We start from the raw sequence: 16,586 nt of genomic DNA on the forward strand, positions 1-16,586 counted from the left end.
GTGCCATGCTGATATTTTGTGGTAGTAATGTATATCTTTGTTAAGCACCTAAAAAAATGGGTATATCTAATGTTGATTTAACCTTGCATTTTTAATTCAGTTCCAAAATCTTGAATTTTTGCTGCAATTCGAAAAGTAAAGCAGATAAAGTAATTTGGTTTTGATTTTTGGATTTTGGAGGACAAGTTACCTTAAGCGTCCAAATTTCATGGTGATTCCATAATAAACCGCCATGCTACTTCAAATAAACTAAACAAATAAGTTGTGATTAGTAATACAGGTTGAGTCTCCCATATCCAAATATTCCGAAATACGGAATATTTTTGGCATGACTGAGATAGTGAAAACTTTGATTTTTGATGGTTTAATGTACACAAACTTTGTTTAAGGCACAAAATTATTAAAAATAAAGTATAAAATGACCTATAGGCTGTGTGTATAAGGTGTATACGACACATACATGAATTTCATATATGTACACAAACTTTGTTTGAGTCACAAAATTATTGAAAATATTGTATAAAATTACCTGCAGGCTGTGTGTATAAGGTGTATATAAATCATAAATGTATTCTGTGTTTAGATTTGGGCCCTATTCCTAAGACATTTCAATATGGTATGCAAATATTCCAAAATATGGAGTATTCCGATATCCAAAATACCCCTGGTCCCAAGCATTTTGGATATGGGAGACTCAACCTGTAGTTTAATAAATTGAAAAATCAATGTTTTGGAAACTAGCAATCAGAAAGCCGAAACATTTTGCAGAAAGTTTTTTTTGCATCCTCTCTACTGAAAAAAAAATGTGTAAAAATCTGAGACGGGTAGTGGACATTTCATTTGTTTTGGGCAAACTGATATGAACCCCCCCCCCCTATGTAATAAAAATACAACATATCAGTGTGTGCCGGCAGTTGTGTAATTCCCTCTCATACAACACTGTACAGTCCTCAACCTCCTTTATATTAATATTAATAATACCATATATATCAGTGTATGCTGTATTATTCCCTCATATATCACTGTATTGTCCCCTCTCCCCTATATAATAATACCACATATCAGTGTGTGCTGGGAGCTGTATTATTCCCTCAAATATCACTGAACAGTCCCCTCTCTCCTATATAATAATAATACCACATATAAGTATGTGCTGGGAGCTGTGTTATTCCCCCTCATATATCACTGTACAGTCCCCTCTCCCCTATATAATAATACCACATATCAGTGTGTGCTGGGAGCTGTATTATTCCCTCAAATATCACTGAACAGTCCCCTCTTCCCTATATAATAATACCACATATAAGTATGTGCTGGGAGCTGTGTTATTCCCCCTCATATCTCACTGTACAGTCCCCTCTCCCCTATATAATAATAATACCACATATCAGTGTGTGCTGGGAGCAGTGTTATTCCCCCTCATATATCACTGTACAGTTCCCTCTCCCCTATAAAATAATAATACCACATATCAGTGTGTGCTGGGAGCTATGCTATTCCCCCTCATATATCACTATACGGTCCCATCCCCCTATATAATAATAATACCACATATCAGTGTGTGCCAGGAGCTGTGTTATTCCTCCTCATATCTCACTGTACAGTCCCCGCCCCCTATATAATAATAACGTATATCAGTGTGTGCTGGGAGCTGTGTTATTCCCCCTCATAAATCACTGTACAGTCCCCTCCCCTCCCCTATATAATAATAATACCACATATCAGTGTGTGCTGGGAGCTATGTTATTCCCCCTCATATATCACTGTACAGTCCCCTCTTCCCTATAGAATAATAATACCACATATCAGTGTGTACCGGGAGCTGTGTTATTCCCCCTCATATATCACTGTACAGTCCCCTCTCCCCTATATAATAATAATACCACATAGTGTGTGCTGGGAGCTGTGTTATTCCCCTCATATATCACTGTACGGTCCCCACTCCCCTATATAATAATAATATCACATATCAGTGTGTGCTGGGAGCTGTGTTATTCCCCCTCATATATTACTGTACGGTCCCCTCTCCCCTATATAATAATAACACCAGATATCAGTGTGTGCTGGGAGCTGTGTTATTAACCCTCATATATCACTGTACGGTCCCCTCCCCCTATATAATAGTACCACATATCAGTGTGTGCTAAGAGCTGTGTTATTCCCCCTCATATATCACTGTACAGTCCCCTCCCCCCTATATAATAATAATACCACATATCAGTGTGTGCTGGGAGCTGTGTTATTCCTCCTCATATATCACTGTACAGTTTCCTCCCCCCTATATAATAATAATATATTATATACAGAACACCTTACCTGGTTCTGGCTGGGTCAGGAATGTCTATGACAAAATGGCAGCTAAAGCCCCTGTGGCTCCGCCCCCTCTGCTCTGTGACTGGGAGACTATAAGAATATGGCCGCCGGTCACCGTACATGAGGACACCATTAGACTATACAGCTGTTACTCTAGTGATGAGACTGTGAGCGGCAGGTTTAGGTTGCTGCTAGTTACAGGACGTCCTTCCTACTTTGTGCTGCCTGATTGGCCACTCGCTGCTGCCAATCACCGCACTGAGGGGAATGAGAGATAGTCAATAAATAGAGCGGTCACGCGGTCTGATCACATGCTCTGATACAACTTGATGACGTCGGAGGAAACGAAGCAATTCCCAGCCAATCACACCCTGTGCGTTCCACCCTACTTCCGGGATGTGCGTTCCACACACAGGAAATGTGATCTCGACTCATTCGTTGTTGCAGCTTCCCGAGTGACCGTCCAGAGTGTCCGGTAGCAGAAGGTAATTGTGTCCTACTATACAGGGGGAGCAGACTGTGGTGTCTTACTATACAGGGGGAGTAGCCTATGGTGTTCTACTACACAGGGGGAGCAGACTGTAGTATCCTACTATACAGGGGGAGCAGCCAGTGGTGTCCTGTTACTATTATTATACAGGAGGAGCAGCCTGTGGTGTCCTGTTACTATTATTATACAGGGGGAGCAGCCTGTGGTGTCCTGTTACTATTATTATACAGGGGGAGCAGCCTGTGGTGTCCTGTTACTATTATTATACAGGGGGAGCAGCCTGTGGTGTCCTGTTATTACTATTATACAGGGGGAGCAGCCAGTGGTGTCCTGTTACTATTATTATACAGGAGGAGCAGCCTGTGGTGTCCTGCTATTATTATACAGGGGGAGCAGCCTGTGGTGTCCTGTTACTATTATTATACAGGGGGAGCAGCCTGTGGTGTCCTGTTACTATTATTATACAGGGGGAGCAGCCTGTGGTGTCCTGTTATTATTATTTTACAGGGGGAGCAGCCTGTGTTTATAGCTGCAGAGTAATAATAACAGTAATTAATGGTCAGGGAATAACACATAATAGGTATAACGTGTGTGTGTATATAGATAGTTAGATACCAGATGATACATAACAGGAGCTGGGGAAGGATGTGTGAGAAGGACACAGACAGGACATGTAACAAAGGGCTGCACTCCCTGAGCTGAGACTGTCTGTCAGGGCGTCTTGTTATCCTGAGCAATAGAGACTCTCTCAGAGACAGCCAGTGGCTGTGACAGTCCCCAGATCCTCAGAGTGTCACTGATTATCCCCCAGGACATGTCTCACCCCACCCTACGCTGCACACACACGGCCGGCAGGCTGGTCACACATGTAACATACATCTGAGGTGCGGTCATTTGTCATTTCATCATTTGTGCAGAGTGACTGATGGGATTCTGTATTGTGTAACCCTTTGTGTGTCGCCTGGGCTGTCTGCTGTCCTATCCCTGTGTTATTAACCTCTTCTGTTCCCTTCCCCCTCCCCTGTGTTACTGACACCTCTGTACATCTGTTACACCCCCTGTTGTGCGCTCTGTATTCCTACGTTACTTCCCCTCTCCCCATATCTGCACACCTTCTGCTCTCCTGTGTACTCTCCCCTCACACCCCTGTTATCTGTATGACCTCAGTATAGTCACAGACTCAGTTTCTGGAATAAATGTAAAACAAAAGTAAAAAATCCCCAAATCCCTAATTCATGTGTTTGTAAAAGATTCACGTGGAGCAAATTGCACCAAATCTGTGTCTGGGAGGAATAAGACCCCCGGCCAGGAGAGGAGCATTGGTGTAACCTTATACAGTACAGCGTTGTGTGACGGCCTCTGAGGAGCCTTATGGGGCTGGGTCACAGGAACCTCTGACAGACACTGACCAGGGCTCTATGGCTGGGGGGAAAGGGGAGACTTACTGGTCACTCAGTGTTACATGTATGACTGTGTTACATGTGTTCTCTGTGATGTGTATTATATTTATTCCTAGATAATCCTGCTGTGAGGAACCAGAGTCTTTATTACACATCACACATTCTATATTCTCACTGATTCACTGAGGATGAACAAGGACGGGAGTCACAGGACTGAGAGGATCTTACATCTCACCCTGGAGATCATCTACCTGCTGACTGGGGAGGTGAGAGGGTCTGGGGGTGTCACAGTGACATCACTTATATCTATAGTAATAATACAGGGACATGACTGGGGAGGTGAGAGGGTCTGGGAGTGTCACAGTGACATCACTTATATCTATAGTAATAATACAGGGACATGACTGGGGAGGTGAGAGGATCTGGGAGTGTCACAGTGACATCACTTATATCTATAGTAATAATACAGGGACATGACTGGGGAGGTGAGAGGGTCTGGGAGTGTCACAGTGACATCACTTATATCTATAGTAATAATACAGGGACATGACGGGAGGTGAGGGGATCTGGGAGTGTCACAGTGACATCACTTATATCTATAGTAATAATACAGGGACATGACTGGGGAGGTGAGGAGATCTGGGAGTGTCACAGTGACATCACTTATATCTATAGTAATAATACAGGGACATGACTGGGGAGGTGAGAGGGTCTGGGGGTGTCACAGTGACGTCACTTATATCTATAGTAATAATACAGGGAGATGACTGGGGAGGTGAGGGGATCTGGGAGTGTCACAGTGACATCACTTATATCTATAGCAGTGATCGCTGTGAGTCAAAATAAATGTGGGTCCTACCTGACATTTTCTGGGTCCCATCTAAATCCCATGAAGCATGTAGCAGATGACATTGGCCCCAGTAGGAAAATAAACGCCAAATTGGCCCCCACAGGAAAAAATATAAACACATTGATTCAACTTCATTGCACTGTCGCCTGCAGTTCTGTGTCACTGCAGCACTGTAGCTGGAGGCAGAATGCAGGTATGTGACGTCATGTCACCACATCACCGTCTCTGGGTCATGCCAGGATCGGGCTGTCCAGCGCTGCCAAACTACAAAGGATGCAGCACTGTGGGTGCAGGCAGGCTTACATCAGAATATGTGGGGCCAGTATAGTAGGCCTCCCCAATCAGAGGCACACAGATAGGGGTAAGTGGGCAGATGCTCACAAAGGCTGGGTGGGCAGAGGCATATATGGGGAGGGTGGGCAGAGGCACACAGGGGGGGCTGGGGCAGAGCCACACATGGGGGCTAGGGAAGAGGCACACATGGGGGCTGGGGCAGAGGCACACATGGGCACTGGGCAGCGACACAGGGGGCTGGGGCACTGGATAGCAACACACATTGGGGGCTGGAGCACTGGACAGAGACACACATTGGGGGCTGGGGAACTGGACAGAGGGACACCTTGGGGGCTGGGGCACTGGACAGAGGGACACATTGGGGGCTGGGGCACTGGACAGTGGGACACATGGGGACTGGGGCACTGGACAGAGGCACACATGGGGGCTGGGGCACTGGACAGAGAGACACATTGGGGGCTGGGGCACTGGACAGGGGGACACATGGGGACTGGGGCACTGGGCAGGCACACATGGGGGCTGGGGCACTGGGCAGAGGGACACATTGGGGGCTGGGGCACTGGACAGAGACACACATTGGCGGCTGGGGCAGAGGCACACATGGGGGCTGGGGCACTGGACAGAGATACACATTGGGGGCTGGTGCACTGGACAGAGGGACACATTGGGGACTGGGGCACTGGGCAGAGGGACACATTGGGGACTGGGGCACTGGGCAGAGGGACACATGGGGGTTGGGGCATTGGACAGAGGGACACATTGGGGGCTGGGTCACTGGACAGAGATACACATGGGAGCTGGGGCACTGGACAGAGATACACATGGGAGCTGGGGCACTGGACAGAGATACACATGGGGGCTGGGGCATAGGACAGAGATACACATGGGAGCTGGGGCACTGGACAGAGATACACATGGGGGCTGGGGCACTGGACAGAGATACACATGGGGGCTGGGGCACTGAACAGAGGGACACATTGGGGGCTGGGGCACTGGACAGAGATACACATTGGGGGCTGGGGCACTGGACAGAGATACACATGGGGGCTGGGGCACTGGACAGAGATACACATGGGGGCCTGAGGCACTGGACAGAGACACACATGGGGGGCTGGGGCACTGGACAGAGATACACATTGGGGGCTGGGGCACTGGACAGAGACACACATTGGGGGCTGGGGCACTGGACAGAGATACACATGGGAGTCTGGGGCACTGGGCAGACACACATTGGGGGCTGGGGAACTGGACAGATGGACAGATTGGTGGCTGGGGCACTGGACAGAGGGACACATTGGGGGCTGGGGAACTGGACAGATGGACAGATTGGTGGCTGGGGCACTGGACAGTGGGACACATTGGGGGCTGGGGCACTGGACAGGGACACATTGGGGGCTGGGCACTGGACAGAGGAACACATTAGGGGCTGGGGCACTGGACAGAGGCACACATTGGAAGCTGGGACAGAGGGACACATTGGAGGCTGGGGCAGAGGTCGTATGTGTGTGTGTGTGTGTGTGTGTGTATATATATATATATATATATGTGCGTGTGTTGGGGGCAGCTCTCCATACTCCCCAGGGCCTGGCAGCAGTGACATCGGATCGGCTGCCTGTCATTACAGTGCACTGGCTGCGGGGAGCTTTCAGTCGGCTCTGCAGCACTTTGTACATCGGTGTGGTGAGCAGTCTCTGGACATTCCCTGCTCACCACACTGAGCTCCGCACGGCCGGTGCACTGTAGTGACAGGCAGCTAATCTGATGGTCTGCTACGCTGCCTGTCACAGAAGTCACTCCATGCTGCCGGGCCGGCGTGTATGGACAGCCGCCTGGCAACTCCCCCTCCCCAGAGGCAGGTCCCCCAAACACACCTGGCGGCCCTGGGTGTCTCCCGGCAGCCGCGCAGCGCCCACTATTGCATTTTTATGCAGCCGCTCTGCCGACCACATGTCAAGGACTGGACGCTGCCTCGCTGCTGCTGCTCCCGGGCAGTGGGCGTGGCCAGAGCGGACGCCACACGGCGGTGACTGAGGAGACGCCGGTGGCTATTGGTTGAAAAGATGCCGCCAGCGGTGATAGGCTGCTGCATCCAGCATAGCCCCACACAGCGCGTCCTGCAGGACCCGCTGAATTTTTAAAATCGGGTCCACAACTCCCTATAGCGCGTAAAAACGCGCTATATCGCGTATTTTGCGAACCCTGCTATAGTAATAATACAGGGACATGACTCTGGAGGTGAAGGGATCTGGGAGTGTCACAGTGACATCACTTATATCTATAGTAATAATACAGGGACATGACTGGGGAGGTGAAGGGATCTGGGAGTGTCACAGTGACATCACTTATATCTATAGTAATAATACACGGACATGACTGGGGAGGTGAGAGGGTCTGGGGGTGTCACAGTGACATCACTTATATCTATAGTAATAATACAGGGACATGACTGGGGAGGTGAGAGGATCTGGGAGTGTCACAGTGACATCACTTATATCTATAGTAATAATAAAGGGACATGACTGGGGAGGTGAGTGGATCTGGGAGTTTCACAGTGACATCACTTATATCTCTAGTAATAATACAGGGACATGACTGGTGGAGATGAGGGGGATCTGGGAGTGTCACAGTGACATTACTTATAACTATAGTAATAATACAGGGACATGACTGGGGAGGTGAGGGGATCTGGGAGTGTCACAGTGACATCACTTATATTTATAGTAATAATACAGGGACATGACTGGGGAGGTGAGGGGATCTGGGAGTGTCACAGTGACATCACTTATATCTATAGTAATAATACAGGGACATGACTGGGGAGGTGAGGGGATCTGGGAGTGTCACAGTGACATCACTTATATCTATAGTAATAATACAGGGACATGACTGGGGAGGTGAGGGGATCTGGGAGTGTCACAGTGACATCACTTATATCTATAGTAATAATACAGGGACATGACTGGGGAGGTGAGGGGATCTGGGAGTGTCACAGTGACATCACTTATATTTATAGTAATAATACAGGGACATGACTGGGGAGGTGAGGGGATCTGGGAGTGTCACAGTGACATCACTTATATCTATAGTAATAATACAGGGACATGACTGGGGAGGTGAGGGGATCTGGGAGTGTCACACTGACATCACTTATATCTATAGTAATAATACAGGGACATGACTGGGGAGGTGAGGGGATCTGGGGGTGTAACAGTGACATCACTTATATCTATAGTAATAATACAGGGACATGACTGGGGAGGTGAGAGGATCTGGGAGTTTCACAGTAACTTCACTTATATCTATAATAATAATACAGGGACATGACTGGGGAGGTGAGAGGATCTGGGAGTTTCACAGTGACATCACTTATATCTCTAGTAATAATACAGGGACATGACTGGTGGAGATGAGGGGGATCTGGGAGTGTCACAGTGACATTACTTATAACTATAGTAATAATACAGGGATGACTGGGGAGGTGAGGGGATCTGGGAGTGTCACAGTGACATCACTTATATCTATAGTAATAATACAGAGATGACTGGGGAGGTGAGGGGATCTGGGACTGTTACAGTGATATCTGGGACTGTATGCAGTGATATTTAGTGTCTCCCCAATACACAGGATTACACAGTAGTGAAGAAGACATTCGGTGACTGTGAGACACCCAGCAGCTGTCCCCTTGTATCAGGAGGACTGAGTAGGACAATGAGCCCCATCACGGTGCCTCCACCTCACTCACTGATACATGAGACAGACAATAACCAGAAGATCATGGAACTCGCCAACAAGATCATTCAGCTGCTGACTGCAGAGGTGACTGCTGGGAAGGGGACATTATACAGTAACACCAGGGGATGTGTCTGGTTGATGACTGTATCATTGTGTGTGTCAGATTACTATAAGGTGTCAGAATGTCACTGTCTATGTCTCCATGCAGGAGGGGGAGTATATAGAGGAACGTAGGGGTCTGTACAAGGACGTGATGATAGAGAATCACCGGCCCCGCGAATCACCAGGTAAGAGGAGACTGTAATTTATTGTACAGGGTAGAGGAGATATGGGGGTTCCTATATATATGTCATGTGATAATCACATATATACAATGTACTCAGTCACTTTGTGTCTCCTACAGATGGACCCAGTAACAGAAATACCCCAGAGAGATGTTCCTGTCCTTTGTATTCACAGGATTGTACAGAGGAGAATCGCAGGACCCCACAGGAGCATCAGGTAGATGGGATTTAGGGTCTAGCCAATATACTACAGTGACTTTCTCTAAATGATCTGTAGAGCAGCAATGTGTGCCTTATACACTGATATTATACTGTTTAGTCTAAATCAGTGGTTCTCAAACTCTGTCCTGAGAACCCCAAATAGTTCACGTTTTCCAGGTCACCCAGCAGGTGCACAGGTGTATTCATTAGTCACTGCCACATTTTAAGAGATCCACAGGTGGAGCTAATTATTTAACTTGTGATTATGTGAGGAGACATGGAAACCATGCACTGTTTAGGGTCCTGAGGACCGAGTTTGAGAACCTGTGGTCTAAATGAAATCAGACATTATTTTTTATGGGTCATTTAGAGTGAAGATTTTGCTGATATTAAAGAGGAAGATAAAGAAGAGATGTATACGACTGATAACAAAGCAGAAGATACAGAGGGAGAAGAAGAGACATATGTGACTGATATAAAGGCAGAAGATACAGAGGGAGAAGAAGAAATGTATATGATGCATGATCAGCAGTGTAAGGAGAAGGAAATCCCTACAGAAGAAGAGACGTATGTGACTGATATGAAGGCAGAAGATATAGAGGGAGAAGAAGAGACGTATGTGACTGATATGAAGGCAGAAGATATAGATGGAGAAGAAGAGACATATGTGACTGATATGAAGACAGAAGATACAGAGGATAAAGAAGAGACGTATGTGACTGATATGAAGGCAGAAGATACAGAGGGAGAAGAAGAGACGTATGTTAGTGATAAGGCAAAAGTTATAGAAGAAGACGAGACGTATGTGACTGATAATAAAGCAGAAGTTACAGAGGGAGAAAAGGAGACATATGTGACTGATATAAAGGCAGAAGATATAGAGGGAGAAAAGGAGACGTATGTGAGGGGTGATCAGCAGTGTGAGGAGGAGGAAATCCCTACAGATATCAGCACAGGTGAGTAATAATCACTTACTACAGAAAAGAGTCACTTATTCTCCTTGTTCAGTCACTACAGCAATCTCTAATCCTGCACCCTTCTGTGTCAGTACAAACTAATGAGGGAAATGTATCTGCTCAGTGGGGGAGTCAGGAACCATTAGCCCCTATTATACTCCTGCTCTCCTCCTCACATCATGTCACTGTGTGTTACCAGCCCAGAGATCTGCCCAGTCTCCTCCCAACACTCTCTGGTGTATCTCACACATCAGGAGACCTCAGCCCCTATTATACTTCTGCTCTCCTCCTCACATCATGTGACTGTGTGTTACCAGTCCAGAGATCTGACCAGTCTCCTCCTCACACACTATGGTGTATCTCATACATCAGGAGCCATCAGCCTCTATTATACTCCTGCTCTCCCCCTCACATCATGTCACTCTGTGTTACCAGCCCAGAGATCTGACCAGTCTCCTCCCCACACTCTCTGGTGTATCTCATACATCAGGAGCCATCAGCCCCTATTATACTCCTGCTCTCCTCCTCACATCATGTCAATGTGTGTTACAGCCCAGTGATCTGACCAGTCCTCCCCACACTCTCTGGTGTATCTCATACATCAGGAGCCATCAGCCCCTATTATACTCCTGCTCTCCCCCTCACATCATGTCACTGTGTGTTACCAGCCCAGAGATCTGACCAGTCTCCTCCCCACACTCTCTGGTGTATCTCATACATCAGGAGCCATCGGCCCCTATTATACTCCTGCTCTCTCCCTCACATCATGTCACTGTGTGTTACCAGCCCAGAGAACTGACCAGTCTCCTCCCCACACTCTCTGGTGTATCTCATACATCAGGAGCCATCGGCCCCTATTATTCTCCTGCTCTCCCCCTCACATCATGTCAGTGTGTGTGTGTTTGTATGAAATACAGGATTATAATGATACACGTCATAGAGGAATTATAATACAGTCAATATAACAGGTCCTAAAACATGGCAATCACCATTCACAAGATCTGATTGGAAAGTTCAAATGATGCATCTGAATGCCTAGATCCTTGGTCACTGTTGGTGATAGCTGTTTGTGCTCTGTTATTTGTATTTTACAGGGTCTCCTAGTGAGAACGTGTGTGTGTAGTTTTGGGAGAAACTCCATATAGAATACTGTGCAAAAGTTTTAGGCAGGTGTGGATAAAATGCTGCAAAGTAAGAAAGTTTTCAGAAATAGAAATGTTATTAGTTTATTTTTATTAATTAATAAAATGCAATGTGAATGAACAATAGAGAAATCTAAATCAAATCAGTATTTAGTGTGGGTATACAATCGGGAAACCGGCTGCCTTAATACCGGCAGCCGGCTTCCCGACTGTAATATCCCGGTGAGGGTGAAATGCTGGGTGTCTAGATGTAGACGCCTGACATTTCCCCAACGCCGGGAGACCGGCGCTCGGCATCCCGATCGAGGGGATGCCGGGCGCCGCGAGCGGGCAGCTGCGGCGGGGGAGGGTTAGGTTTAGGGCACCCGGGGGGGACGTAGGGTTAGGCTAGGGGGAGGGAGGGTTAGGGGTAGGCACCCTCGGGGGGGACTTAGGGTTAGGCACTTGCGGGGGAGGTTAGGGTTAGGCACCCCTAAAGAGGGTTAGGGGGTTAGGTTAGCTTCTGCTGCCAGGCTCTGCTCATCTGTCGGCCAGGCGCTGCCGGCGGTATTCAATACCGATTCCTTAGTGTGACCACCCTTTGCCTTCAAAACAGCATCATTTCTTCTAGGTACACTTGCACAAAGTCAGAGATTTTATATGATTATAGTCAGGTGTATGATTAAACAATCATACCAACAGGTGATAATGATCATCTCTGAGAAATACAGGCTGGTAATTATCCATCATGCAATACCATCAGGGAGGCGTCTGATTGGCTCCAATTGTATTCTGCAGCAGGACAGCGGCCCCAAACATACAGCCATTGTCAGTAAGAACTATCTTCAGCATAAAGAAGAACAAGGAGTCCTGGAAGTGTGATTATATGGCCCCCACAGAGCCCTGATCTCACCATCATCCAGTCTGTCTGGGATTACATGAGGAGACAGAAGGATATGAGCACGCTACATCCACAGAAGATCTGTGGTTCTCCAAGATGTTTGGAACAACCTCCCTGCCGAGTTCCTAGAAGAATTGATGCAGTTTTGAAGGCAAAGGGTGGTCACACCAAATATTGAGTAGATTTAGATTTCTGTTCTGTTCATTCATTTTGCATTTTGTTAATTGATAGAAATAAACTAATAACACTTATATTTGTGAAATCATTCTTACTTTGCAGCATTTTTTCCACACCTGCCTAAAACTTTAGCACAGTATTGTATATTCATCATATAACCTCCAAACTCATATAATCTCCGCAACGGCTCACACAGTCCCGCCTTGTTCTGGCCGTTGCTAGGCTACCAGGACGCTGCATGATGTCATCACGCTGGCTGCCCTGCCTTCTGGTTCTGGCTCGTTGCCTGGCTGTTTCCCTTTACAGCCCGGCAACTGCAGTGTGTTGACGTAGATTAGGGGGCTTGTACCAGCGGGCATGCTGATTGGGTGTCTGCTTAGGTGAGAGGCAGTGAGGACTTAGCCTCTCTGTTATAGCGTCCTGTCTGCCCTGGGTGCTGACCTGCTCCCTGATACCTCCTGCCTGTTACTGGAATCCTGACTCCCCTGCATCTATTCCTGCCTTTGTGTGCCTCCTGCTTGTTCCTAAACACCCGGAACTGCCTGCACCCTGTTCCTGGCTCCTGACCTGATTTCCTGACCTTCCAGCTCAGTACCTGGTTCATTCTCTGCCTGTTTGCTGACCCTGGTCTCAGCTTCTGCTTCCTGGTTTTCAGCACTGGTCTCCTGGCTCTGGTTTCATTGCACCCTGTTTCCCACTTCAGCTTACTCTCTGCTGCCACCTAGTTTCCATCATAAGCTCCTATTATCTTGAGTATAAGACCTGGGGACATCCAAGTATCTGTGAGAATACAAATCTCTATGGGAAAGGCAGTTGCTATAAGTGACGACCTCTCTGGCCAGACTCTAGGCGTTTATAGGGATCCCTGGGTGTGCCCTAACAAAAAGTGACGTTAATTAGCATAAGATATTATATGTAATAAGTTAGCACATTTATTTACTGAGGATATAAAACCTTTACCTACAATAACACAATATAATGCAACATGTAAATATCAACATATTATCAATAAAATCTGTCTCATTTTAAAAGTCACTTAAATACAGTTACTGCGACTCTAATAAAACCAGCGCCCTGTGAGTCTCATGCAGACCCAGAAAGAAATCTAAATTTCCTATAAATGTGCAGAGAACATGCAGAGCCTTAATGTGACTATTACACAGGCGCGGTAATGTGACTATTACACAGGCGCGGTAATGTGACTATTACACAGGCGCGGTAATGTGACTATTACACAGGCGCGGTAATGTGACTATTACACAGGCGCGGTAATGTGACTATTACACAGGCGTAGTAAGCATTTGCAGTTGCAGCTTTTCTTTCATTACATCTCATGGATGTTGCGCACCTGTTCTGTCGTCCTGGAGGCAGCAGTATTTTATTTCACCTTTATATTATGCAAACAATTGTTTAATTATTTTAAATCATATTTCAACTCTATCATATTTACACCCTCCTTTCACATTACAAATTAAACTCTGGCACAGGCACAGATTTAAAAAAAAATATGTACCAGACACACACATGTAGAGAGAGAGAGAGCACAGTTTGAGAAATGTTACTTACAAATTGTACCTTTTAAACGTCTTAAATTCATCACTTAGATTTTTTTTTATATATTAACCTTATTTCGTTACCGTACATTTATTATATTCCCAACAGGTGGCTGTAACAGAAGGAATATATCGCAGGAGCATCTAATTATATCTCCAGATTCTGCAATAAAAGATATCAGACGAGATTCTCCAATTCCCCACAGTACAGATATGTCAACTCAGCCTTCTGATGTGTCATGTTCTCCCGATAACTTAGACATCTGTATTTTTCCCAATAATATAAATGCCACATGTTCTACAAAGAAAACAAAGCATAATGCCCATCAGCCAGCTAATATACATGTGAAGCCATTTTCATGTCCTGAATGTGGCAAATGTTTTACACAGAAATCAGCTCTTGTTAGACATCAGAGAAGTCACAAAGATGAGAAACCATTTCCATGCACTAAATGTGGGAAATATTTTACACTGAAAACAGATCTTGTTAGACATCAGAGAACTCACACAGGTGAGAAACCATTTTCATGCTCTGAGTGTGGGAAATGTTTTACACTGAAATCAGTCCTTGTTACACATCAGAGAAGACACACAGGCGAAAAACCATTTCCATGCTCTGAGTGTGGGAAATGTTTTATACAGAAATCACATCTTGCTATACATGAGAGAAGTCACACAGGTGAGAAACCATTTCCATGCTCTGAGTGTGGGAGATGGTTTACACATAAATCAGCTCTAGTTAGACATCGGAGAAATCACACAGGCGAAAAACCATTTCCATGCTCTGAGTGTGGGAAATGTTTTATACAGAAATCACATCTTGCTATACATGAGAGAAGTCACACAGGTGAGAAACCATTTCCATGCTCTGAGTGTGGGAGATGGTTTACACATAAATCAGCTCTAGTTAGACATCGGAGAAATCACACAGGTGAGAAACCATTTCCATGCACTAAATGTGGGAACTATTTTACACTGAAAACAGATCTTGTTAGACATCAGAGAACTCACACAGGTGAGAAACCATTTCCATGCTCTGAGTGTGGGAAATGTTTTACACGGAAATCATCTCTTGTTATACATCAGAGAAGTCACACAGGTGAGAAACCATTTCCATGTTCTGTGTGTGGGAAATGTTTTATACAGAAATCACATCTTGTTATACATGAGAAGTCACACAGGTGAGAGGCCATTTACATGCTCGGTTTGAGAGAAATTACATTAAAGTCAGATCTTGTGGGTTATTATTCACACACATTTAAATGGGAAAGTCTGATAGTGAAAATATTTTATCTAAAGAGCAAATCTCATGCATAATATATTTCCTGAGATGGGCTCTTCAATCTCCTCTTCACACATTTATTTTTGTTATTTAAAGGGCTGAGCTGGCCTGGTTTGTGCTACTTTTCACATTGTATTTTTTATGCCGTTACTGTCCATCTCACAAGATAATATACACTCATTTTCATGCATGCAGTAATAAGAGTGCAGGAAAACATGGACAGTGCTCCAGGGACTTGTGTAAAATTCATAATGACCTGTAATGTGAAATTTGGTCTGACACCTGACAAACACGTTCCTCCCATAAGTCTCCTCCCTACCGGCAATAACCAGTGATATACAAGGATGCCAGGTGCTCAGAAACGTGATGTCATAAATGATCACTGTAATGTCATAGGTTTGTTTTCCAGAATTGTTATTCGGTTAGTGGCGCCATCACCAGGACACCACAAGTGTGAGGAATAAGGACTGTCCTATATGTGGGGGTTCCTGGTGCTCTGGGTGGAGTCTCTGTGTTTATGTGTATGTCTATAGTAAGATCATGATCCCTCTCCTGAGCACAGAGGATGATGCTATAATATGTACTGATAGTGGAATAAATGCAGTGTAATATCTTGTAGTGTTCTTCTTCTTTTATATAACGTCATATTTTATTTTTGTTACATTAATGGGCTGTCATCACTCAGGGATAGATGTGTGATATATTTTATTTTATTCATCAGAGCAATAACACAGTACATATACATCAGAAAACAAAATAAATAATAAGTGGATCAAAGACCCAGTAAGGGTAATAGTATACGAATAATACAATATAAATGCAGAAAAATATTTCCTTCAAAACCAAAAAATGGCATATATTATTCATAATAATCTAAACAGCTCATCCCCCAAAAATTATCCAATTAAATAAAACAGGGAAAGGAGATCCAAAAAGAAACAGATCCCATCTCAGCCTGTAACAGGCAAAAAAATGGACGGATCATCCAGTAAAATCGGGTTTCATACCAAGAAGTATTTCGGAAACATAAAT

At 45.5% G+C, this 16,586-nt stretch overlaps 2 protein-coding genes across 3 annotated transcripts in view; one reads left to right on the top strand and one right to left on the bottom strand.

The window, feature by feature from the left end:
* Nucleotides 1–2,382, bottom strand: part of LOC148454306 (uncharacterized) — a 256,305-nt gene extending 253,923 nt beyond the window's left edge. For both annotated transcript variants that reach the window (XM_088461062.1, XM_088461064.1), the window contains exon 1: nucleotides 2,317–2,382. The gene's annotated coding sequence lies outside the window, so the exon portion shown is untranslated. The remainder of the gene's footprint in view (nucleotides 1–2,316) is intronic.
* The window catches only part of LOC148454308 (uncharacterized), a 193,666-nt gene extending 177,499 nt beyond the window's left edge, over nucleotides 1–16,167 (top strand). The window contains exons 9-11 of the mRNA XM_088461068.1: nucleotides 14,784–14,951; nucleotides 15,036–15,203; nucleotides 15,288–16,167. Coding sequence (XP_088317194.1) covers nucleotides 14,784–14,951; nucleotides 15,036–15,203; nucleotides 15,288–15,457 — 506 coding nt within the window. The 3' untranslated portion in view covers nucleotides 15,458–16,167. The remainder of the gene's footprint in view (nucleotides 1–14,783; nucleotides 14,952–15,035; nucleotides 15,204–15,287) is intronic.
* The last annotated feature ends 419 nt before the right edge of the window (nucleotides 16,168–16,586 follow it).

Source organism: Taudactylus pleione, unplaced genomic scaffold (assembly GCF_031769625.1).
Source record: "Taudactylus pleione unplaced genomic scaffold, aTauple2 ptg001010l, whole genome shotgun sequence".
Lineage (NCBI taxonomy): Eukaryota > Metazoa > Chordata > Amphibia > Anura > Myobatrachidae > Taudactylus > Taudactylus pleione.